The sequence below is a fragment of the Fukomys damarensis genome, unplaced genomic scaffold, assembly GCF_012274545.1.
Source record: "Fukomys damarensis isolate Sample0158 unplaced genomic scaffold, DMR_v1.0_HiC HiC_scaffold_5, whole genome shotgun sequence".
NCBI classification, from domain to species: domain Eukaryota; kingdom Metazoa; phylum Chordata; class Mammalia; order Rodentia; family Bathyergidae; genus Fukomys; species Fukomys damarensis.
The window spans coordinates 44,464,979-44,490,744 of NW_022900917.1; the positions used below are offsets into that span (position 1 = coordinate 44,464,979).

General features: G+C 38.9%; 2 protein-coding genes and 1 long non-coding RNA gene across 6 annotated transcripts in view; 1 reads left to right on the forward strand and 2 right to left on the reverse strand.

Moving 5' to 3' along the window:
• The window catches only part of LOC104853493, an 11,187-nt gene extending 5,167 nt beyond the window's left edge, over positions 1-6,020 (reverse strand). Inside the window, exon 1 of one of the 3 annotated variants that reach the window (XR_777802.1) lies at positions 5,943-6,020. This is a non-coding gene — a long non-coding RNA (uncharacterized LOC104853493). Of the gene's footprint in view, positions 1-1,416; positions 1,478-5,942 lie in introns of those variants that run through there. The other 2 variants (XR_777805.2, XR_777803.2) reach the window with 2 other exon arrangements.
• Crh (corticotropin releasing hormone) lies at positions 1,613-6,650 on the forward strand. The gene is made up of 3 exons (XM_010611449.3): positions 1,613-1,676; positions 4,680-4,868; positions 5,664-6,650. Exon 3 carries the CDS (start codon positions 5,678-5,680, stop codon positions 6,260-6,262), a length of 585 nt encoding a protein of 194 aa, XP_010609751.1. The 5' UTR covers positions 1,613-1,676; positions 4,680-4,868; positions 5,664-5,677; the 3' UTR covers positions 6,263-6,650.
• A 1,445-nt stretch (positions 6,651-8,095) lies between these two features.
• Trim55 (tripartite motif containing 55) overlaps positions 8,096-25,766 on the reverse strand; it is a 41,684-nt gene continuing 24,013 nt past the window's right edge. For both annotated transcript variants that reach the window (XM_033760664.1, XM_010611446.2), the window contains one exon: positions 8,096-8,611. In XM_033760664.1, coding sequence (XP_033616555.1) covers positions 8,489-8,611 — 123 coding nt within the window. In that variant the 3' untranslated portion in view covers positions 8,096-8,488. The remainder of the gene's footprint in view (positions 8,612-25,766) is intronic.

Sequence of the window (25,766 nt, forward strand, 5' to 3'; positions counted from 1 at the left end):
TATATATATATATATATATATACACGTGTATATATATACATACATACATACATACATACATATATACATACATACATATATACGAGGCTGAAAATGTAACTCAGTGCAAAGGCTCTGGGTTCAATTCCCAGTCCTGGAAGAAAAAGCTGTCATGAGGAGGTTAGCATTACATTTTCTATAAATGGTTAAAAAAAGCCTTGAAGAATGTCTTTTTCCATGGTTCAAAAGAGATCTAAATTTACAGCCAGAAACAATGTCTTTAAAGCCTATAGTTCCTGAATGTTGGCTGCCTATAATTTCTGTCCACCTCTGTAGACCTCACTACTTAGCGTCATTCAAATATCTCAATTTTGTGCCAAATTTCCCAAAAGCGCAACATCAGCTGTTGCTATTAGTTTTGTATAGGACCTACCTGCCTTTCACACTCAAAAAGGCCCCCCTTTGCAGGAGAGGTCCACAGATTTCCACTGGGCTAAGATTACTGTAGAGAACAATACCCTCCTGTAGAACAGTTGTCAGAACCCTGCATGTGGACTTCTCTGGGGAACTTGAGCAGTGGGAAATGAGAAGAGTCCCCGTCAGCAGTCACCATTAAGCCTCTTCAGTACAGCCCATCCTACACTGTGGGGTGTATTTATCTTTATTTTTTCCTCCTTTATATTTTGAGGTGGGAGGTCTCCTTTTGTAGCTCAGGCTGGCTTTGAACTCAAGGTATAGCCCAGACTGGCCTCAAACTTGTGGTGATCCTCTTGCCACCATGCCCAGCTTTTCCTCCTTTTTTTTCACTCTGCCCAAACTTGCTCACAGAGCTCATTTCCTCCCAACCCTTCTTCTTCCTTTTCCCCCCTACTATAAATAAATGTGAGACTTTGCCACCATTTGTGCTTGTTTTGTTCAATTCTTTCTCTGGGACAGAGAGGACCTAGAATTAACCTCTAAAAGGAGATTTTAGCCACCCAGAATCTAGTAACACCAGGGCCCATAATCCTCAAAAGCCATGAAAGTAGGTGGATTGCCATATTGAGACTCCTTCTTTGAGGACAAAGGATATCATTTTAAATTTTCTTGTAGAAGTGGTTAAAAAAAATTACTAATAGCTCCAATCAGGGACCTAAATATTGGTGAGAAAAACAAAAGCCTAACCAGACTCATAAAATGCTCCTGGGTTTATTATGTTCCCTAAATAGTTCCACAGCAAACAGGCTCAGTGGTCAAATAAATCTAGGAATTTTGAAGACTTCCTTATTTACACTGCAAAATCAAAACTTAAAACTACAGAAAAATTATTCAGTAAAAATGTGTTGGAAGTTTTAAAAATTTCTTCCCTTTTCCTCTTTGTAACACCAGTAACATTTCCAGCATTCTGCTTTGGGAAATCTTTCTTTAAAGTCAAATGATGGTCATGAATATAAATACCTATTCAGGATGCTTGGTTGATGAATTTCTTTCTTGTGACCACCTATTGTACAATGATTAGTTTCTGCAAATAGGCCTTCATAATAGAAAGTTCACACATATCCTCTCACTATCCTCCATCCATTATCTGGACACTAAAACAGAAAGTTCGATGTATTATGATGTAAATAGAAAGGTCAGTCATGTCTATCAAGAAGAGGGCTTGTTAAGAGAAGCAGAAACATGTCCTTTTTTCCAATGATCTGAGTCATTTCCTCCAGGTCTGTTACTTCTTAATTTCTGAAAAAATAAAGTGACAAAGTTCTTCCATTTTTTTTGAGGGAAGGACTTAAGGCATCCAGTGATGCCTTCTGGAAGCTGAGAAAATAAATGACTGGTGGGTACAGAATGAAAGGAAGCCCTGTCCCCATCCAAACCTGGATAGTAGCATGGCTGCCAACAGATACTTTCCTGGGTTCCCTGGACCCATTCATCACATTCTACAGTTCCCATCATCCTGGGGCATGTGATGCTCATTTTAATAAGCCAGAGAGTATATCTCATATTTTTTCCTCCTTGCCCTCCTAGTCTACTGCATTCAGAAATGTGTCTTTAAGATGCGTGCATACTTATCTTTCCCTTTCTCGGAGCCCCCTTGAGAGTATAAATCCCAACTGATGAAAAGAATGGGATAAGCATGATAAGCAGATGAGAGGTTTTAATAGATTTCAAAAATAAGGAAATCAGCAAAGAAGAAGTAGTATCTGAAGAAGCAAGACAGAGGAAGAAGCTGTAAAAGGTCCACAGAAGGACAAACAGAACAGAAAGGATGGGGTGGTTACCAAGAAAAAATAATAAAGAAGCTGAGGAAGGCAGGAATCTAAAGAAGAAGCCCACCCAGAAACCAGCAAATTCCAGTATCACCAGAGTCAGGAATGTGAAAGGGGGTCAAAAACAGGGAGATAATTGAAAATCTATATATAGGAAATTCAACCTTTTCACTTTTTTTCCCATGTGGAGAATACCAGGCATTCAAATGTTTACCTGTTAGACAAAAAGAAAATACACAGACATTCATGAAACATATTGCTATGAGTTACATTGTGTTCTCCCTAAATCCATTTGTTGTGTTGGGTGGGGTGGGATATATGCAGGTCTGGAACACTCAACTACCAGGATCATAAACTCAGCGACAGTGATGAGTTAAAGAGACAGAGTTTAAAATCAAGGAAGATGATTTATTTGAGAAAGGACAGAAAAAGTGGGGACTCATTTGATGAGAGCTAACTTTTGAATAAATTGTGGTACTCCACAATTTATTCTCTAGGAAAATCTCACAGTAAGGACTCAATTGTGATGAGGGAGCTATGCTAAAACAACCTTTCCCAACAGCCCAATGGGAGAAAGATCTGAAGAGATGTAAGGTCAAGTCGGAACCCAAAACTTGTTGCATTAGCTCTGAGGGAACCTCTCAGATTTCCCCAGCTAAACTTCCAGTTATATCCTCTCCCTAGATCTTCATCTGTATCCATTACCTGCAACTTTCTCTTCTAAGTCTACTTTTCACCCTTAGACTAACATCCATGCCTGAAATAGTTAACGGGGACAAAAGAGAGTTCATAAAGGAAAGTAAGCAAAAATGTTCCAATCTATTTCAATTTAAAAATCTCACAAAAACAAAAATTAAGGTTCTCTTTGCCTTTGTAACCAATATCAAGCACAGCTTTCTGATGGAAATACAATCATTTACTATAATGATCTTCTATTAACAGCATGTATCTTTCCCAGTACACTTATTTCTCTGTTCTCTTCAAGTCAGAAGTACATTCCACAGTGCAATGATCCAACTGTGAGCTTACTTCTCAGGAAACTGTCATATATCTTTCCTTACCTACCTTTTGTTCCAAAGAGCAGTTCTAGATTAGAAAAGACCCAAAATCAGAGTTGAAATATATGTTATTACATTAGCTATGAAGGAAGACATAGAGGTAACCAGCAATGAGGAACAGGAAATTTCTGGTAAACAACTATAGTGGTTATCTGGAAGCTGAACTGAATCACAGACACAAGAGTTTGCAATTGCATTTCCAATTGCAGATTTAAAGGTAACTGCCTCCTACTTATATGATAGTGTCAATTTAACTCAAAAATTGAGTATAGCTTTATGGGCTTAGCATTTTATGCTGTAATAATGTCAGAGAGCATTTATTTATGAGGCTCACATGGAGTACATTTGATTTCAGAAAAAGAAATGATGAAAAAGAACAACGGGGCACTCCTGATGTGTATGCTATCATGAATACTGATTGATGGCAAAATAAATGAGATCGCCTTTTTATAGAGTTAATATTTATCAATGAAAATCTGCATCTGATATTTTTTAGCTGTGTTGTCATTGGGTTTGAATTGAGTAGGCAAAAAAAATCCACAACTAATTTTAGATTTTAGAGAGGGGAGACACAAGAAGAGCAGTGAGACTCTCTGGGAACTTGAGATCTCTGCAGCAACGCTGGCTGGCCCTTGCTCATGCCCCTTCATCATCAGAGTAGCCCATGTCATCATTTAAAAGACATGAATTGTGTTTCAAGACACTGGCCGTGCGTCTTGAAAAAAGGATGCATAGCTGCTTTTTCTGCTCTTGGGAGGAAAAAGCGGAGAGAAGCCCCAAATCAGGACGTCTCTGCATACACATTTCCTGGCTTTTCCATTTTTCCAAGGCAGAAAGATGGTGGGGACTCTTTGTCCATATAAAAGATATTTTCAGATAACCAGATATTGCCTGAGAAAATTAGCCAGAGAAGATAGAAAAGGTGTGACCACGGGGGTCCTGATCCATCCCCCTTAGCTATCAGTTACTTCCCTAGCAGGACAGGATAGTGGACCTCCTTTCCTCCCTACTTCCCCTTCCTCTTCTTTCCCATTTGCTGTGTTTTTTAACCCCACCCCCACAACCCTCAATTTGGCCTTCTGTAGTAAGAGGTCAGTCAGTATGTTTTCCACACTTGGAAAATTTCATTCAAGAATTTTTGTCAATGGACAAGTCATAAGAAGTCCTTCCATTTTAGGGCTCATTGACGTCACCAAGGAGGCGATAAATATCTGTTGATATAATTGGATGTGAGATTCAGTGTTGAAATAGCAAAACTGTCCCTCGCTCCTTGGCAGGGCCCTATGATTTATGCAGGAGCAGAGGCTGCACGCAATCTAGCTGTCAAGAGAGCGTCAGCTTATTAGGCAAATGCTGCGTGCTTTCTGAAGAGGGTCGACACTATAAAATCCCACAGGCTCTAGTGTGGAGAAACTCGGAGCTCAAGTACGTTAAGAGACTGAAGAGAAAGAGAAGAGACAAAGGCAAAGAGAAAGAGAGTAGAACAGAAACAAAAGGGAAGAAACCTCCTTTAGAGAAAGCCCCGGAGCCGTCCCTCTGCAGAGAGGCGACTGCGCCCCGGCTCACCTGCAAAGCGCCTGGGAAGGTAGGGAGCGCCTAGACGGAAACGCGCCACCAACTTTGAGCTGCCTGAGCTGCTGCGGTGTGCGCGGCGGTGCCAGCTGCCGTGCGTTTGTGTGTGTGTGTGAGTGTATGTGTGTGTGTGTGTGTGTGTGTGCGTGTGTGTATGTGTCTGTGTGTGTATTTTGTTGTGGTTGTTGCTACTGACTGTACCTTGGAGATCCGATACTAGCTGGGACTTGTCAGCAGCAAACTTAGACGGCTGCTCATCATTCCCCGAACTGATAATTAGTCCTTACCCTCTGGGTAAAGGATCCTCCACCCCACCCTGATCCGTCTCGATCCTGACACTTAAGGAATCAAGGGCAGAGATGGAGAGGGAAGGAGGAACCAGTTATTCTTTTAGAAGAATATGCTGAAATTCCTCAAGGGGACCGAGCAAAGGGAAGAGTTCTTAAATTTGTGCCTCTTCTTTAGGCTCAGGAGAATTTGCTTTTGGAAGTAGATTTTGGGGATTGTTAAGCAGAGGACTCAGGGACCGTGCCTTCGGGGTCACAAAAGAAGAGCCCCTTTTGCCTGGCGAAGGGATGGGGATTGATGCCCAGCAGAGCAGGCGTCCCATTTCCTGCGCCCACAAGTCTCAGATCGCAGCTTCAGCACCGCGGACAGCGGCCGCTCGAACCCAGGGGGCGGGAGCCGGTGTCTCTGGGGTGTCGGATTGGAAGACCCCCGCATGCTCCTTCTAGTTGAGCTAAACTGACCAACTCTTTCTTTCTCTCTTCCCTTCTCTCCCCTCGCCCTTCGCCCCTCTCTGCCACAGCCGGCGTTCCTAACATGCGCCTGCCGCTGCTCTTGTCCGCGGGCGTCCTGTTGGTCGCTCTCCTGCCCAGCCCTCCATGCAGGGCTCTTCTAAGCCGGGGGCCCTTCCCGGGCGGCCGACAGGTCCCGCAATCCCCCCAGCCCCTGGATTTCTTCCAGCCGCCGCCTCAGCCCGAGCAGCTCCAGCCGCCACAGTCTCGTCCCATTCTGCTCCGCATGGGGGAAGAATACTTCCTCCGCCTGGGGAACCTCAACAAGATCCCTGCTGCCCGCTTCTCACCCGGCTCTTCGCCTCTTGCCGGGGGCAGCCGCCCCTTGTCCGACCAGGCGGCAGCCAACTTTTTCCGCGCATTGCAGCAGTTACAGCTACCTCGGCGCTCGCTCGACAGCTCCGTTGGTCTCGCGGAGCGAGGAGGCGGCGAGAGCCCTCTCGATGGCCACCAGGAGGCACTGGAGAGGAAGCGACGGTCCGAGGAGCCTCCCATCTCCCTGGATCTCACCTTCCACCTTCTCCGAGAAGTCTTGGAGATGGCCAGGGCCGAGCAGTTAGCGCAGCAAGCCCACAACAACAGGAAACTGATGGAGATTATTGGAAAATGAAATGCGTTTGGCAGAAGTGTTCCGCATTTAGCACAAAAAAATAAAAATTTAAAAATACAGCATTCTGTACCATAGTGCTGCTCTGATATCATTTGTTTATTTTTATATAGCTTGAAACATAGAGAATGTACAGGGAGAGATTCTACACTCCTTAATTAGCATGCAGAGTGTATACACGTGCAGTGACAACACAATGTCATTTGTATTGTTCACTTATAGTTTCCATGTTCAGGTGTCTTTATAGCTGTGTTAAAAAAAAAAAAAAAGTAGACCTAGGAGGAAGCATTTTGAAGAAGCAGACGGAAATCGCCCTATTGTTTTTCAAGTAGTCAGAGCCAAAGAGAACACCATTCGCTTGTGTAGTGGATAAGATGAAATGTGTAAGCTCTTCGAGTCAACTTTTTTCTTGTAACTGTTTCAGTAATAAAACATCTTTCCAATCCTTTGTTAATTTGGTTGTGTAAGAGAATGTTGAATATTTATTTATATTTTTAATAAAAGCTGCAAAGGTTATTTTACTTGGATTTTTTGCCTTCTGGGCTCATAGCTCCTAGTTTCCTCCAAACTGTCTCTCTCACTAAAAACAAAAATCCCATAGTACCCAAAACTGCCTGCATTTTATTTTCTACCATTATCAGTGGCTCAAACAGAAATTGAAAATTCTTTGGGTTCATCTGTGCACCTCAGATTAATTTTCTGAGTCTAAGTTAAATATTTTGGGAAATAGCTTTCAACCCTAAAACTTGGTGATTTTTATAAATGGAAGATCAAATCATAATGGGAACAACATTCAACCCTGATTAATTATGAAATGTGAAATAACTGGGAAGAGAGGAGACGAATGAAAAGAGAAGAATGGAGTCAGGCATTGCTCTAAGCTATGTTATACCCAAGATGTTGCATTGTTTTCCTATGACAAAGGTTTACTTTATCAAGCTGCTACTTTGGTACCATGAGTTTTTTGTAAACTATCTTCTAATGAATACTTTTAATAGAGAAACGTGATAGCATTTCAACTAGCACAAACAACTAAATTTAGTTGATACAAAATAGTGGGAGAGTTGTTCTTATAAAGGACATTTGGACTTTAGTAACTGCACAAGTACTCTCCACATTTACCCCTATGCTGACCCTAATCAATTTGATTTTTAGGAATGTGAACTGTCTTTATTCACTTTTAAAATGAGGTAGCACGTCAAAGTAGTTTTAAAATGTATTTGCCCTTTTTAGCTTAGTCATAGTTTTAAAATGTCAATCAAATGATTAATACACCCAAATTAATTTGTATGTATGAAGATGCTTCTTTTCCTTGAGGCCTTTAGAGTACATTTCACTAATGGATCAGTAAGATAACATGGAGCACTAAATAAGTCATTATAAGACTAAATTTTTAAAAACAGCATTTATTTAAGAGTCCATACAGAGTAAAATTACATAAATGCTCTGAAGGGGGCATTTTAGTGGGTCAAATAAAGCATGATTTAAATATATATAATATGTGATATTATTATATTTATTCTACAGCTTACCAAATTGGTGCCACACTGGATATAGGAGAAAGTAGACAGTTTCTGCTGGAAGGTATTTTTCAGTTAAAGAACTTGATATATGAACATCTAAAACTAAGGTTAGAAAAATGTCACAAGAGATGTCCTAAGCCTTTAGCCTTCTGGACTTTAAAAATGTTGTTAAGTTCAAATAATATTTCTGGATATACATCCAGTGACATCTTATAGAAAAAAGAAAAACTTCGCATACATATATGGATAAAAATATATATAGATAGATAAACCAATCACTTCTGAACTGACATTGAATTTCACTGATCACCTGCACTGTTAGAGGAAAGGAAATAAGTGCTACTATGATAACAAAAAGTTAATGCATATTGGAGTCAAGAGTCTAGTGCACACTTTTTTGGACACTGGCCGCTTTTAACTGACACACACGCATACCACACCCACATGCCCTTCATAGTGTTTCCCACACAACAGATTTTCACAAAATTCAGTTTCTTTTATCCCAATGCTTTCTGCAATTATTTTCTGAAAGAATTATTTCCTTCAGTGTTAGGTAAGTCACCTGGAATTAAAGTCTCTTTTTTCTTTCAGGAATTCTGTCGAGAGGTCCTATTCATCATCTGCATTGTGTTCATCTCACCTAGGTTCCTTGCTGCCTGTGTGTATCACAGCCAGGCAGGCAGAGAGGCAGCAGTTGGAATGAACATCATTCATTCAGGGAGTTCAACCAGGAGAAGGAGAAGACATGGCGAGCTGGCTCAGAATCAACTCCACTCCCACTCCCTGAAGCTACTGCCTGTCCCTGGAGGGGAGGGGCCTCAGATCCAATCTGCAATAGAAAAAATTGTGAATCAGAGGAAGAAGAGGCTGGTAACTTGGGGTCTGACCCAGTCACTTTTCTACTGAGGAGAAAGGACAGTAATAATAATTATATGAAACATAATTATTATTAAGGACAAAAAGCAAGCTCAGGTTATCTTGGCTATCATCAAGAGCCATGGAAGAAATTCACACTTACGATCCAAAGCAGGACAATACTAACGCATGCAGTGGAAGTTCTTTGGAAAGAGAGTCCAGGCTACTCTTCTTCTTCCTTTTCTTTTTAAAATCTACTTGTACATGTAGAGAAGAAAGTCTTATTGAAATTTATAGAAATCTGGGTTTAGAATAAATTTCAGGATTAAAAAAATTCTCTAGGATTGTAACTGCATAGTACAGCATTTGCTCAGTGTATGAAAGGCCTTGGTGAAGGGAGGGCAGGGGAATGCGGAGAAAATAAGAACCAAGATAGATTATATAAAGGTGCAAATTTCCAACAATGAATGTCATTATACTGTATACCTTAAATGTACCAATAAGAATTATTATTTTTTTTTCTTTTTTGGTTCTGGGGATCAAACTTGGGACCTTGCACTTGCGAGGCAGGCAGTAGAACCACTGAGCTAAATCCCCAGGCTAAAATTAATTAATTAAAAAGAGAAAGGCCTTGGGTTTCATCCCCAGTACAGGAAAAAAAAAAATTCCTCATTTGAAGACACTGACATTATAGGACAAAATATAAACTTTTCTCTGCTCAAGTGCAACATTTCCACTACATATAATTCCCATGTTATTTAACAAAAGATTATGTTCTGAGAAATATGTCTTTGGGAAATTTCATGCATGAACATCACAGAATATACTTACACAAATTAAGAAGGTTAAATGTCATAGGTGATATAATCATATGGGACCACCATCGTATATGTGGATTTTTGTTGACCAAAATTTTGCTATGCAGCACATTATACATATCTTTGTTAGCTTTTACAAAACTTCAGGCATATTTGTGAGCAAATCTTGAAAAATTTTCCCTAGGCAACAAAATCTAATAACATTATATAAAATCAAATCTAATGTCAATATATCTACACAGAGAACTACCTTTCTTAAATGTTTGACAAACACAGGTTGCAATTTTGATTTCATTAATCAACCTAATCTCATAAGTGAACTTTATGTTGCTTTGAGTTTTAAAAATGATAACTTAGTGGAATGTGACAAGCATAAAAAAGTCTTGTTGAAGTGCAATTTGATTTTATTAACTCAAACTCTTTTCATTTCAAAGTGCCATAGCAATTGCAGCTCTTCCCAGGAGAACTATGGAAAATAGGAAAGCATATTCTGATGCTTTACTAGTAAAAGTCCCAGAATATTGGAATGCCACTGGTTTCAAAATAATGAATTAGCACATGCCTTCAGCTCAGAAGCCTGGGGTGATTTTATGAAACTCATATATGAAGGGAAATTACCTGGCAAGGCAAAGCCTAACTTTCTGGGTAAGTATATTGTTTTACTGCTACACAAAGTAGTTTTGAGAGAATAGTGAGTTTGCAGTCTATATCTTACCAGATATGAATCTAAATGTATATGTTTTGGGGGTGATGTTTCAAAAGTCAATAAAATTATCCCAAGTCTTTATGGCTTTGGAATTATCCTTTGAACTATCAGACTGCTTCATGATATGAAGTTAAGGAGGGCCAGATAATCATGATTAGCCACAGGTGAACAAAACTGAAGCATGCATATTTATATGAAGAAAGAGCTGAGATGCCAAGTGAGATTGGACTTTTTGAAAAAAGGAAGATCACTAGATTTTATTGTTCATGAGTTAGATACCTCAACATCCTTGAAACTGAGGTGGGATAACATCATCCTACAGAATCCTCTGCATGTTTATACACGTCAAACTCTTTCGTCCATCATACTCACTTTACCATCACTAATCCTAAAAACCAAACCAAACCAAGCCAAATTAAACAGCCCAACAGATCTGGGCCTATCACCGATATGTAAAAGAGGTTTTTCTAACTATTATGAATGAGGGAATGGTGAATTTTCAGGACAAAGATATCATCAGGATCCATTTTGTAGCTTCTTCTCACTGAGGGCAAATGAAAGCTTTCCTTCTACTCAAAAGGATACTTCTATAATCACTATGGAATATCTAAAAGTTGAAATTAGTAAGACAAGTTTTTTTTTTAATTTGCAGAAGAATATAAACCTCTGGAATGTAGCTGGTGGCTAATAAGCCATTTGGGACTGCATTTGGAAATTGTTTGTGTATGGTTGTGCTTTTTTCTGTACTAGAGATTAAATCCATCTTCTGTTTAAAATGTTTTTTCTGTTGATACCCTGTGGCTTTTAATACTTGGGGTTAAACAGTTTTTTGTTTTTTTTTACTGCTCCTACATCCCTATGTTTCCAGGCAATTATTAGATGTTCCCTCCAAACAACATGTATTTGCTATTGTTTTTCAGAGAAGAAAGGCCAGTGTCAGACAGGGGACAAAGAGCAGAGATTATCTGGAGTCTCTTCATGAGATTACACCACCTGTTTGTTCTTATTTATATAAACTGAAGGTCCATTAATGATGTCAGCAAGAAAATTTTGTGCAAAGAGGCTCAACCTGTACTTAATCTAGGCCAACTACTTCTTAGCTGTATGACTTGGACAAGTTACTTAATTTCTCTGAGCTTTAGTTTTCTTTTCTGCAAAAACAGAAATGATACCCTACCTCATAAAGTTGTTGTAAGAACTGAAGGAATCAATACATATGAAGCACTCTGCACACACCTCACTTATTAAGTCCTTCTGTACTTGCTCTTACTTTTCCCCTTTCTCTCACCCTCCCTCTCTTGGTTCTTACTACACCCTCCTTTTTCTTCTGTGTGTGGTGAAGAGGCTCTTCTTCCATGTAGAATCACTTTGGGACTATTATGATGAAATATATACAACCAGCAATAATCCCTAGTAAAGTAAGACAGTCATATTTGCAACCTCATCTTTCCAAAATTAGACACAATGTGTGTGATGTAATCCCTTTGGTGTGCTGAAATCATTATCATTCATGATATTATTCAGTGTATGTCTAATTTTCACTTTTTTTTTTGTACCAGGGATTGAACTTGAGCCCTTATGCTTGAGAGGCAGGTGGCGTAACCACTCAGTCAAATCCCTGGCTTATCTCTAATTTTCTATATGAGTATCTCATAAAGGAAGAATGAGTTAAACATTTAGAAACCTCTTTTCATAGCCACAACCCAGCACATCAAAAGCAGACATCCTTCCTATTACCTTCTCTAAATGGAATTGTTTATGTGCATTCCCTGGTTTTGTAAGGCTGGCTGTCCTCTGTTACAGAAGATGGTATTTCTTGGGAAGACTGATGTCCTACAAAGCAGAGCAAGACACTGATATCCTCTACTTGCTCTGAAACATGCTTGACCTCTAGTTCAGTCAAAACAGGTGAAAAGGTGAACAAAACATTGCTAGTCTTGTATTATTTCTAAATTTTACACATTTTTACTCAGGTGACAAAACAAGAAAACATCCAACCACAATTTAACAGTGTACTCTATGACTATAGGACTATAGAGAATTTGGCAAATATGACATTTAGTCATAAAATTAAAGAGGAGGTGAAACCAGGAAGGAGGCAGCATTTTTCCCCTCTGTCATAACTCTCAGACCAAATTCAACCAAGATCCTCAAAGGGCCAGGGGTTGGAATGACATACTTTTTCTCAGCGTAAAGCTTATTTTTTCTTAGGAAAATTTGACTAAGAATTTTGAGTATTCAAAAACTAGACTCAGGAACACAAAATTTTTATTTTCCTTTGATTTTTCTTTTACTGTCACTATCAAATGTACTTTGAGAGAAAAAAAATGAACTTCAGCTTGTGGTACTAGATTACTGTTTCACTCTGTATATCAGGGCAAGGTGAGGTGCTTCTACCCAGAGCCACACGATATGCACGCATCTTTGACAACTTGTGTCATCTGGACTTGTTCTCTACTGATGAGGATTAAGGAGGATGTATCCTGCCAGAGGCCAGTGGACACTGGACTTCATGTACAGGACAATTTCATGTGACAGATAGTGTTTGCTTAGCCTGGACTGTGTGACTACATAAAATTTTTTTTTCAAAAACAAAAACAAATTAGTTGCAAACTTTAAAAAATCAGTAACAGTTTCAGTTTTGCAAGATGAAAAAGTTCTAGATACTGATTGTACAATATAAATGCAGTTAATATGAATTATCTGTATATTAAGAAATGGTTAGGATGGTAGATACTATGTTGTATGAATTTTTACAACAACAATTTATTTTTTAAATACTGGGGATTAAACTCAGAAGTGCTGAGCTATGGCTCCAGTCCCTTTTATATTTTAACTTTCGATAGAGTTTCACTAGGGTTGCTCAGACTGACCTCAAACTTGTGATCCTCCTGCCTCAGCTTCCTGTATAGCTGGGATTATAGGCATGTACCATCACACCCAGCACCACATTAAAATTTTTAAAAAATCAGACAACTTCACATTAGAAACTGGATTTACAGTTTTTCTGAACAGAGCAGAAATTTGTTGATTTGCATTGAGAGCTGAGCAGCACTGTTCCTTGGACTGGGTATGCTCCTTCTCTGCCTCTAGAGTAGCACTACTCTTTTGCCTCTCATGCTACAAGGCTAGTTTCAGCTGCCATTTATCACTGTATTTGTATAGTAGCTATGATCAGAATAGAATTATGAGGAAGCAAACTATGTCTTGAATTTATGTTTCTACCCACAGTTTTGTTATGTGGCCTGCTTTTCATGAATGTTACATTGGGCATGTGCATGGGTGTGTGTGCCCATGCGCACTGGGGATTGAATTTATATCCTTTAACGTGCTAAGCATTTGCTCTACCCCTGAGCTACACTCTGAGTCCCAATTTGTAGCTTTTATCGAAGGTTATTTTCCATTAGGGAGGTGTCAAAGAAAAGAAAGCAAATATTTTCAATGGAGTATTTGGCTTGATGTTTATGCTAAATGTGATAAATTTTAAAAAAAGGTAAAGTGAGCCTCAAGGTAAGATTCTTAATAAAAAGTGTGAAACTGCCTTCACAGTTCACTTGAGAGCAGATGAGTCCCTGAATGCTTAGCATGGGGAACATAACTAGTAGCATTTATTTTGCTTTGAGGGTTACTGCAGAATCCCTAGCCCCCTTTCCTCAGCATATCATGGCCCATTTGATCCACTGACTGACCAAAACTAAACAGATGCATTCCTGATATTCACTCTGGCACACGTTTGTGCAGCTACACTTAAGGGAGGCATCTTTTTAGCTGGCCCAAAGTAGAAGAGAGCACTCATTTTCATCAGAAACCAGTGCCTTTCCAGCCTCTTCTAAGTTTCCCAGGACCTCCATGGCATGCCAGCATCTACTCATCTCCAAATAATCATTTTCTACACCCCCCAACCTTGACCGTGTGTTCTGTTCACAGGCTTATACAAGTGATAGTAATCAATTTGATGAATGTACTGCAATTAAGACAGCTATAGATCATGATGGCTTAATGTATACCCTCGCCAGATGCATTTACCTAGAAATGTCTATGCTTTATCCCAAGAGATGAATGATGCCAGGCCATTGAGAATAGATAAAGAGTAGAGAGGAAATCGGTATCCAGACTCTCACACGCACTGCCATTGTCTCAATTTCTGAGTGCTATAGTGGATGCTAATGAGAAATTCAATGTGACAGAGAGTCCAGGACCATGGCATATTAAATGCTAATCTTTCTTGGTAAATTCAAGAGAACTCTTGTCCATGGATAACAAAATCAATTTGACCAAAAGGAACTTGAACAAAAAAGGTAGGGCTGATAAGTGGGCAACTACCCAGTATCTATGCAGCACCTGCTAGGCTGAGTCAGAGAATCAAAGTCAGATGCAGGAAATGGGTGTGAGTAGGAATCCTGCGATCATGTTTAGAATGCTTGTTCAGAAAGGAGAAATCCAATCCTTGGGCTGCTTCTTATTAGCATTTCTTAACCTCACACCCTTGGATAGCTTAAACATTGTGTATTCTTGACTGGAAAGAGAGTAAAGCCAAAAGTCCAGGACAGTTACCTATGGTGAGAAGTGACTGAGGCATGATTTGTGACTACCAGCCAAAGGCTAAGCCTTGCAAATTCAGGCAGCTTGGTCATTATAGGCATTTTTTTTTTTTTTTTTTTTTTTTTTTTTTGCAGCGGAGCCAATAGCTCATATTAGTTAAGGAAGCACAGAGCTGGGGAAAATGTAGCATCATCTTCATGAAGGCTAGGGGAAGAAGAAATAGGGATTCCCAAAGAAACTCTGGAAGAAAAACACTAAAAAATATTATTTCTTTGGGAGTATTGTCAGCCACACACAGTGAGTGATTAAGGCAGTTGATCTGCAGGCTTACCATTAGCTGCTTCCTTCTTATTAAAGAAAGACTTGAAACCAGGGCAATTTCCTGAGGCTGATCAAACAAGAAGAAATTGACCTAACTCACTCATGCTTTCTTAACCTGGAGGGGGGTGATAGGATGTACTCAGCTTGTGTCCAACATGGTGTCTAGGCATAGAAGGGGTCAGGATGGCAGCAAGTTATGGAAGCTGATATCACGGCCTGACAACAATTTAAGTCTAATGTTCTTCTCAGATATGGATCTAACAATAGGATCAAATAAGTTCTGTAGTCCATAGAGGAGCCCCTGGTCACACTGATTTTTGTCTCAGTCACATCAACCCTGGTGAAGTTGGGATTCACTCATTTTTCTTAAATGCCAGTGTGGCCTCTATAATATTGTACACTACACTCCATAGTAGAAAATAAACATCAAAAGGCAGCAAAGGTCCAGCTACTCTGTGATCCTGAGCAAGGCTTCCTCTAGATCCTCATTCTCCTCTACAATACAATGAGAAGCATAACAGTTCCTACTATACAGGATTGACATGAAGTATAAATGAGACAATCCTTATGAAAGACTGTACAAGATGAAGCAATGTACACACATTAGTTAACAGCCTCTGCCATGTGCCACTGGTTTTTCAGTTGCATGAACACAATGGTTGATAACTCTTCACTTAGTAAGCTGTGCTGGGGAAAAAGGCATTTCATAGGAATCACTAAGATATACAAAGACAGGAAAAAACCCACAGGCATGCATAATACTAACAAAGGTCTGAGGTTAAATCAGAATATTAAACAATTTAAAAGTACAAGAAACAAAACTCAACAAGCTATGTCAAAACAATTCCCCAGATAGCTCTCCGCAGTGCCTTTTTGCACATAATTATGGAGCTGTAGGCAGAGGCTGTTGGGGAAATGAACTCATTGCACTGCTGCACACAATTTGCCTGGTACTGCCCACTTTAGGTATATACACCTATTGTAGCCTCCTATTAATGTGCCACTTACTTAGAATACTATTTCATTCTGAGAAATGTAGTTTACAGTTTTAGTTTTTTTGTTTTGTTTTGCTTTCCCCTTTTAGTAAAACCACCAAAATGACAGTTATCAGGACGTCACTTTCCTAGCAAGGAAAAAAAAAGGGCCCAGAAATGAAATTGCAATTCTAGGGCAAAAATGTAAAAGTATTAATATTAATGCAACAACTTCATTAAAACTTACTTTTTAAAAAACCTTACTCCTTCTCACATATATTTTTTCCTGTGTAAAAATGCCTGCATCTTACTATAATAACTTCTTATCATTTCCAGGATTATTAAGTCTTGACAATGATATCTGGCACAAAAAGCCATTTCTGAGCACTAAACAGTTTTCTCTACTTTGATAAAGTAGAAATTTTAGCCAGGGTATCTGACATAGCAGTGATTCATAAGCTCGAATCTCCCAATTTGTAAAACATAAGAAATTGCTCTCAGTAGGGATTTCTGTTTGGAAATAGCTTGACAAATAATTTAACTTCCATTAAATTTAGAGAAAAAGTGTTAAATTTTCATTCATTTCAGTTTGTTTTGGAAAATTAAATCGATCATTTCAAAGAACACAAGACTTATAGTGACACTCATGGGAAATTACGTCCTTATTCTTTTTTTTTTCTTTGTGTTCTGCAATGCCATGTAAAATTAATCTTGCTCAGAAAAAAAGATTCTCAGCTCTCTAGCTTTTAGGATGTCTCTCCTCTAAATCTCTGGTGGGAGCTGGAGCGGACATTTGTGTTCAAAATCAGATTTGGTCTCAAAGGTAATTTTTAGGAAAATAATTTTATCTTTTTGTGTGGGTGTTACACCAAGTAGATATAGAGAACTCTGTATTGGCTGTTTCTTTTTTATTTATGTATTCTTCTTTGTGGGACTATGGTCAATTTTGTACCCAGACTGGGCTTGAGTTTGCGGTCCTCCTCTTTAGCCTCCCAGCATGCAGAGTTGTGTGCCACAGTGCCCATGTTCTCAACTGCTGCTTCTACTAACCTTGGCTTATTGTTCACAATGGCTTAGGAAAATATGAATATTTTCAAGAGAAATGAATCTTGGCTGATGGTAAATTTGATAAGGGTTCAGGTCTGGGGTACATATTAGCTTCTGTGAGTCTAGAAAATAAACTCTGGGCTTCAAGAAAGAAAAATAATCTTTTGGGAGCATTTTTATAGCTCACAGGATAACAAATATAGGCCTGGTGAGAAATAGGATGGCCATGAGGCTGATTTTCCTTGTTGACAATTTCCCCACTGCTTCTGTCTGTAAGAGAAGTCACTGGCAATTACTTCTACGCTTTTAGAGTGAAGAGCCAGCCATAAGGTGTGGGGAACCACATTGTTTCTAGGACCCTGTCTGAGTTAATGATATGCTAGATAGAAAGGAACTGAGAACAATGGGGGCAGAAGAAAGGCCATTTTCATATTCTTGTGAACACTTGGGTTGGAACTTCCTTGACAAGAGAATAAGCCTGGTGCTGTAATTCACTGGCCCATAACAGGGTGGCTTCTGTGATTTTGTGGGAAATGTAAGCAGGACAAGGCACAAACTGGGTATGTCATGAAAATATACAGAAATATTAGCTCATAAGCAATGGACATCAAAACTAAAAATGGGCCCAATAGAACAATAACATCATCAGATTGCAAAGTTCACCCATCTCAGCCATTCTAGCCCTTGCCATACTTGCTCATATGGCTGAGAGAAGAGAAGACGGGCTTGTTGGATTCAAGACATGAAGGCTTTCCCACAGCCCGACATTTGCAGTACTGCCTTAAGGATTGCCAGTGCCATTCTCCTCTAGTCTCCAACCCCAGCCTAAAGTACCTCCCAAGCTAGTACCTAAATACATATACTCTTCAAACATGCAATCATGAGAAGAGGAAAGGTAGGTAATACATTTTGTTTTAAGAAACACTTATCTTGGGATCAATTCTTCAAGAAAGTATAACCAAGCTAAATATGAATATACCTACAGGACTTTTAAAATATAGGAGGAAAAGTCTGATATGACAGTGAGGAAAAAATGAGTAAGCCCACAATCATAATCAAATACATTAAAATTCCTCTCTAAGAAATTGGTAACAGAATATCAGTATGAGTAGAGTAGACTTGCCCTGCATCATCAATCAGTTGACTTAATTGATATTTATGCAACACTGTACCGAGGAACAGCAAATACTTGTGTTTTCAAGGGCATACAGAACATTCGCCAAGGTAGATCATTTCTGAGCCATATCACAATACTTACAGACATAAAGGGATTGGGAACATATAAGGTATAATTTCCCTCTACAATAGAATTATGCCAGAAGTCAAACAGAAGATTCGGAAAAAGTCCAAATATCTAGAATTTAAATATCATTGACCTAAAAAATCCATGAGTCAAAGAAGAAACCATAAGGTAAATGAGACAATATTCTGAAGGAAAATACAGCATATCAAGGATTTAGCTAAAGCAGTGCCAAAAAATTATATCATTAAATATCTATATTAGAAAATAATATGATCTCAAATCAATAATCCAAGTTTTCACTCTAAAAATACTACAGACAAGAATATTAAACACAAAGTAAACACGAGGAAGAAAATAATAAAGAGCAAAAATGAGTAAAACAGAAAAACCCATGAAAAGTGGAGAAAACCAATATAACTAAAAGGTGGTTCTTTAAAAAGATCAGTAAAACTAACAGAGTCAAAACAAGTTTTAAACCAGATTAAAACCGGATTGGAGAATTTGTTTTATGTGAAGACTTATATAAAGCTGTAATGATCAAGACAATATGTATTGGTGAAGAGACAAATATGCAAATCAACAGCACAAAATAGAGTCCGGAAATAGCCCCACACATATATGGAAAATAGAATTTTCAAAAGGACAGGATTGTATTATTTCAAAAAGAAAATTAAAATTTCTCCCTAGAACAAGTGGATACTTGTATGAAAAACAAAACCGCAAAATATTAAACTTGATCCTTACTTCACATATGTGAAAATTAATAAAGTGGCCTAAGATCTAATTTAGAAGCCAAAACTATTAAAAATTATAGAAGAAACCATGGGAGTAGATCTTTGTAATTTTACATTAAGAAAGTATTTCTAAATAGAACTTAAAAAATCTATAAATAATAAAGATAAATAAATTGAACTTTAAAAACTAAAAATATTTTTGTTTCAAGATACACTGCTGTGGAAATGGAAAGGCAAGCAAACATCTGGAGAAAATATTTGCAAAACGTTTATCTGTTAAAGGAATTTTACCCTATGTACATAAAGAATTTCTCTCTAAGGAGATAAATCATCAAATAAAAAATAGATAAAAGATATGAACAGACATTTCACTAAAGAAAATATAGAAATGATTAAGAAAAGCACGAGAAGATGCTAAACATCATTAATTGGCAGGAAAATACAAATTAAAACTATGAAAATATATATTTAACTATGTACTTACCACACAATCCAACAATTCCATTCCTAGGTATTTATTCAAGAGAAGTGAAAATAGATTCACACAAAGATCCACATGTGAATGTTCACAGCAGTTTTATTTATAATAAGCAAAGCTGCTGAGAACACAATCATCTATCAATGATGCATAGATTAATAAATTTTGATATATCTACACAGTGGAATAAAAATTAAGATGCTGTTACATGCAATACAACAAATAAATTTCAAAAACATTATTCTAAGTGAAAATGCAGCCCTAACAGTCTATACACTGTATGTTATTATTTATATGACCCAAAACTGCCAAAACTATAATAATAAGCAAATGTATCAGTGTGGTTGTCACAGACTGGGATACAGGGAAGCCATCAACTTTAAAGGCTCGTAGGGGAAATTACATGGGTGATAGAAATATTCTGTATCTTAAATGTAATGCTATATAATGCTACGAAGTTGTCAAAGCCCATTCAGCTGTGCACTTGAAATGGGTAAATTTTAGTGTATGTACACTTCAATAATGCTGACTTTAAAAGTTACCTATCTTTTACTTGTTCCTCTATCCAACATTCTGTGACTGCCTCTAATGTGTAAACCTTGTCTTTTCTTGGCCAGGCAAATAAGAACCTTTAGGTGGGGTTCAGAGTGAAGTCATCATAGATTTTATGACATTTATGGCATCTAAAGGAGGTAGGAGCAGCCATAAAAACATTTAGCTAAATGGGTGCTTAGGAAAATACTTGAAATCAGTATGGCAAAGAGGGGTTTATGTAAGACCTTCAAGACAAAAACTATATTTTGGGAAATGTAATAGATTATTTTCGGAGAATCTATTGTTATTATCGTCACTTAGAATGACTGGTGTCAGGCCTAAATCCATAACCCTCCCTGTGAAACATCTTGAAACAAATTATAAAAATCATACTAGTAGATTCTTCACTGCCAAGTATTGTGTAAATAGTTTAATCTATTCATCAAGGAGTGCCTTTATTTCTTGGTGAGAAAACTGAGACTCCAAAAGTTTGAATTCCCAATGTGAGACATAGATTAGAACCAAAGTTCTTTCTCCTAATTCACCGATCTTTCCACTGTCCTGAGGTTGGGAAAATTTCTACCCAACTTCTTTGTTATATTCAGTCATGAAGAATGGGATGTGAGAAGTACATTTCTATTCTTGAAATAATAAATAGTTATGATCTGGTAAAGTTTATAGAGGCTCTTAACAAGACAACTTCATGCTCTGGTTAAATACATAAACTATTGTTCCTTACACCCCGAGAAATTACAAATATTTCAATATCAGAGTCTCTATCTCCAAGGCACTTGCTTTTTGCTTGTGTGTGTGTGTGTGTGTGTTGTGTGTGTGTGTGTGTGGTATGTGTGTGTATGTTAAAGGGAGATGTGGGGGAGTGTCCTCTGGCCTTGAGGCAGCTGCTGTGTCCAGCTCAAGTATCAGCCAGAGTAGCTGGTGAATTAATCTAGCAAAGATGGGGACATTTCTCTGGAAACCCTTTTTCTCTGTACAGCTTCTATTAAATGGTTTGGACAGATTCTTCCACGTGTGGCCACTATGCCACAGTGAGAAGAGAGGAGAACAGAGAGCAGGCATTTATTGCTGTTGCTCCCACCTCTGTATAAGTGTAACTGCCACACATATTCTCACTGACACCCCCAATTGTCCACAGGGAGTGGGTGGGAATGGGATTAGTCCTGTGCTAACACTCAGATTTGCTATGAAGGTAAACGTTGTAAGAAGGGGTAGTAGATGGAAGCAGATTGGATAATATCTACAATATGGTGTGTCTGGAAATGAGGCCTCAACTCAGAGACTGCTTTCCAAGGGCAATTGTTGATTTCACTGTGTCCCCGCAAAATTTCATGTGCTGAAAATTTAATCCCCCCCAAAAAATGAGAATCAAGACTTGTCATGTGGAGGTACAAGATCCCAACAATGAATGTAACTGTACTGTATCACTGAAATGTACCAATAAACTCAATTAAAGCTGAAAAAAAATTTAATCCCCAAATTTATATGTTAATAGTGTTTAGAAGTGGGGACTTTGGGAAGAAACTGGGATTAGATGAAATCATGAAGTAGGGCTCCCATGATGGCATTAGTGGCTTTATAAGAAAAGGAAGTGCTGGACGTGCTGCTACATACCTGTAATCCCAGTACTTTGGGAGGCTGAAGCAGAATTCCAAGTTCAAACCAAGCCTGGATGATTTAATGAGACCCTGTCTCAAGATTAAAGAAAAAAAAAGCTGGTGGGGGAGATGTAGTGTTCAGTCTTTGGCATGGGGATTGGGGTGGGGAGAAGATGAAGAGAGATACTAGCTAGCTAGCACGCTTGCTCTGCTTGGTCATGTGATGCCCACCATCATGTCATAATGTATCAAGGAGGCCCTCACCAGATCCTGGGACCATGTTCTTGGACATCCCAGATTCCAGAGATGTGAGCAAAGTAAACCTCTATTCTTTGTAAGTTATGTAGTCTGGAGCAATAGAAAACAGTTCAAGATTGCAGCCAACCTGTCCCACAACATCCTTCTCCCATTTCATTATTGCCTTCTTTCCTGAGATTGACTAGGCTATGGTGGAGTGTTTCAAAATAAATTTCAAAATTAACACATGAAGAACATACAAATGTTATTTCTACCAAACTCTCTTTGCACCAACTTAGCATACAGCAAGCATGGCCAAGAAGGGCAGAAATTTAGAGGATAATTCTGAAGACAAAGGCCAGTTCATGTATAGAGTCTCAGCGTAGTTTTGCATTCTGTAAAAGTATAGACGGAAATCAGCACCTTCCCTGAAATTCAAATTTACCACAGGGCTGAATTCAAACCTTAAAAAATTGTTTTTTCTTAGACAACTAGGATGGGGAAGTAAATACTATTCCTCTTCTCTAACAAATGTAGGCACTCCATCCACCACTAGTAGAATGAGTTGATGTTCAGTTTTTGCTGTGGCAGGTTTCTAAAACATAACCTGCTTGTGTGTTTGAGTCTAGAGCAAGTTTCACTGTGTTAATTGGTATGATAAAAACACCTGGAAATAGAACATTTGCCTCCTTAAAAGGTTTGCAGTTGGGCTGATAGGGGCTGAAGTGAGCTTGAAGATCCATAAATGAGCCTGAAATGCTTAAGAGTTTCTTAGGCAATACCACTCCTTTATACGAGACCATCTAGTAAAGAGAAATGAGACCTACAGTAAATTAAGAGAACTCTTGATCCTAGTTATGTAGTGTGAAATTCCAATGGCTTAATCTTACACTGGACAAATACTAATCTGGTAAATTGGGTTCTGTGGTGTAACACTGAGAAATGTGCTACTACAGTGAGGTCTTTATTGAACTGTCCCTATACCACTTCAGGGAAAAGAGTGGTTGGGAGCCTGTCACAAGTAAGTTGCTTATTTATGTGAAATACCCTTTCTTAAACACAAAGAACTACACAAGCAAAGTGCTTTCCAGTCTTAAAAATCAATCCACTGTAAATTCACTGCACCCTACCCTACATACCTGCGTCACCCTTATCATACCACACAGGCATATCATGTCAGTGTACATGATGTGGGCTCGGTGGATGGCAGCCACGAAGCATGACACTCCCCCTGCAGCCTCAGAGAGTATTAAAAAGATAAACATTTGGTGACAAAGCCCCAAACCCACATTCTCAGAATACAAATAGAACTCTTCAGACAATTGTTCAGATCCAAAATTAGGTCCTGCTTCCAATAAAGCATGTTTTCTCCCTCCGCAGTTGCCCTTCCCCTGAGTTTGTGGCCAATATGTCCACTGCTTTTTACACAAGCAATATTAGGAGGAGAAATAGCTGAGCGGATATAATGTCTCAAAACATTTGAAAGTGCGCAGATTCACAACTGACCACTAGATGTGAGAGTGGGTCCTGCTCACATGTTACTGATGTGGCAGGGACCTGTGAATATCCCACTGCCATCGTTGAGCAGATAGGTAATGAAGAGAAAAGGAACTCTCTGATGGGAGCTGCTAAGTCAGTCAGTTTCAACTCAGGAAAAGTCAGTGAGCCAGAAATAGCTCAGGCCTTTCAGTATCAGGTACTCCAAACTGCTTCTGAGCCAAGGGCACAGGGAGCAAGCGCTGAAGCCAGCAAGGTCATTTACTCATGGTGTTTGCAGTTTTAAAATATTATTAATGAATCTGGAAACCTTCAAAAGATTATTCAAGGAGTCCCAAGTCAGTCCCAAAGCAAACATCATTACAGTGATCCGCAAAGGCTTGACTATGTGAAAAGTGAGATAATAGGCAGGGATTGTTGTTTTCTTTTTAATTATTCAGATGTCATCTGGAGGCACTCCAACAGTTGTTGCTGTACCCAGGGCACCTTTCTCTAAGGGAATTTCTTTTTCTCAGACCTTGCAGAGACCGAGAGCTCAAAGAGAACTGAGCAGTAATACACTCCACTTGCTTACCTGTGTAGGGACTGTCAAGCACAATGTCCCTGAGAGCCACTGCCCAGCCACTTCCTGAGCATGTCTGGATAAGTAGAGGAAATGCCCCTCTTTAATTTGTAACAACCCTGCCTGTTCCTGAATGGGTCATTTGCTGTTCCTCCCTCTATTTTAGGAGTCCTTAGTCCTCACAGAATCATGGAAACCTTGTGCAATTGGCTTCCCGCATGGTTGTCCTGGAGGGGTCACTTAGACTGGATTACTGAATAATTGCCCGTGAGTCACTGTTCTGAGTCAAAGTTCCCCTCCATGCAGGAACAGACAATGCAGCAATTCTCCTCAGAAAGGTGCTTCAAGGTGATTGCATTGTAGGGAGCTTGAGGCCTTTTGTTTTATGTGAACATAGTTTTAGATTACAGAGCCTTAAGTTTTGGGGAGAAATTAATCTCTAGGCCTACGGAAGAGGAACATTATGAAAGAAACTACGTGAGATGTTAGCCAAGGGAAAAGAAAATATTTCCTACCCATTAAAGCAAAAATCAAGCACTGAATCTGACTCCAGATGTAGTGAAGTATAAGGAAAGCCAAAAGTGCTAGGCAGATTGCTAACTCCTGTGAGAAAACAAGAAGAAAGCTTCACTGATTTTTATCACAACTATTTTTCAGCATCATTTAGATTGATTTTTCATTTGGGGTTAAGACCTACTACATGTTCCTCATGGGGAAATTGCCCTACTGCTCTTCCTTCTCAACTTCTAATATGTATAAGACTTTCCATAATCTTTCTAGAAATAATCAATCCACTTGTTTTTTAAACCTAAAAACCTCCTCCAAAGGTTTCCTCACACCAAACATTTATTTTTGTCATTATGCATCTGTAAAAATAAGTATCTTTCACACAAGCATGCTATTTAAAAATTTCCCCAAATCGTTTCCTTTTATTGTTTCATGAAATTTGAGGTCCACTTGAGCAGGCACAATCAGAAAAATGAGTCATTTTCTGATGTTTGTTTTCCTCATCATCTGATGACCCAGGAGCACAGAACTGGAGGACACTTCTTTGACAGCCTCTAGTTGGGTCAGTACTCATACCCCACACATCATTTACGAATGCTCAAGAGTCTGAAGTGACTGTGAACATTCTTTTGTACAAAGAAACTACAAGATTTCTTCTGTGGATTTGAGACATGCAGATATCTAATCAGGCATTAGGAAGGGTGTGCTTCAAACATTCATTATAAAAAAGGAACAAATGATCAAGAGACTGTTTTAAAGATGCAAGAAAACCTTGCTTGTCTTGCTTCCAGGAGCCCACACTTAGGGTGCACAAGTTTAACTGAGCCAAATCTATCTTTGCTTAGCTATTGCCAACACATGCCTGGAAACCATGTATCTGAGGTTATTTTCCAAGAGCAGACTTAAAGCTAATTCAAATAAGCTCCTTGAGGGCTGCCAGGAATGACACAGAAGCAGATAGTTAGTCTTTAGGAGCCCAAGAGAGTTAAAGGGAAGGTTGAGTAAGAGCAGGTGGACATCACAAAGAACTAGGGACACCAGCCAGTCACTACAGACAAAGCAGCTATTAGCAACATGCTTGGGGCGGGCAGGCTTGCTTGTACCCTATCCCCTGGGAAGCCAGGTTTGAGGTCACCACCAATAGGCAGAGTGAAGTCAAATTTGTTTTTTGACAGAATGCTTTAAAAACAAGCCAGCATTGGAGCATGAGTTGTTTCTGCCCCACCCCCAAGGTCATGATTTCTTCCACCTCTTTTGAAAGCCCTTCTCTTTTGTTGTGCCCTATGCCAGTAGGACTGTAGGGGCCATGGAAAAGC

Coding starts and splice junctions, on each gene's coding strand:
- Crh (XM_010611449.3), top strand. CDS start 5,678: ATGCGCCTGCCGCTGCTCTTGTCCGCGGGCGTCCTGTTGGTCGCTCTC.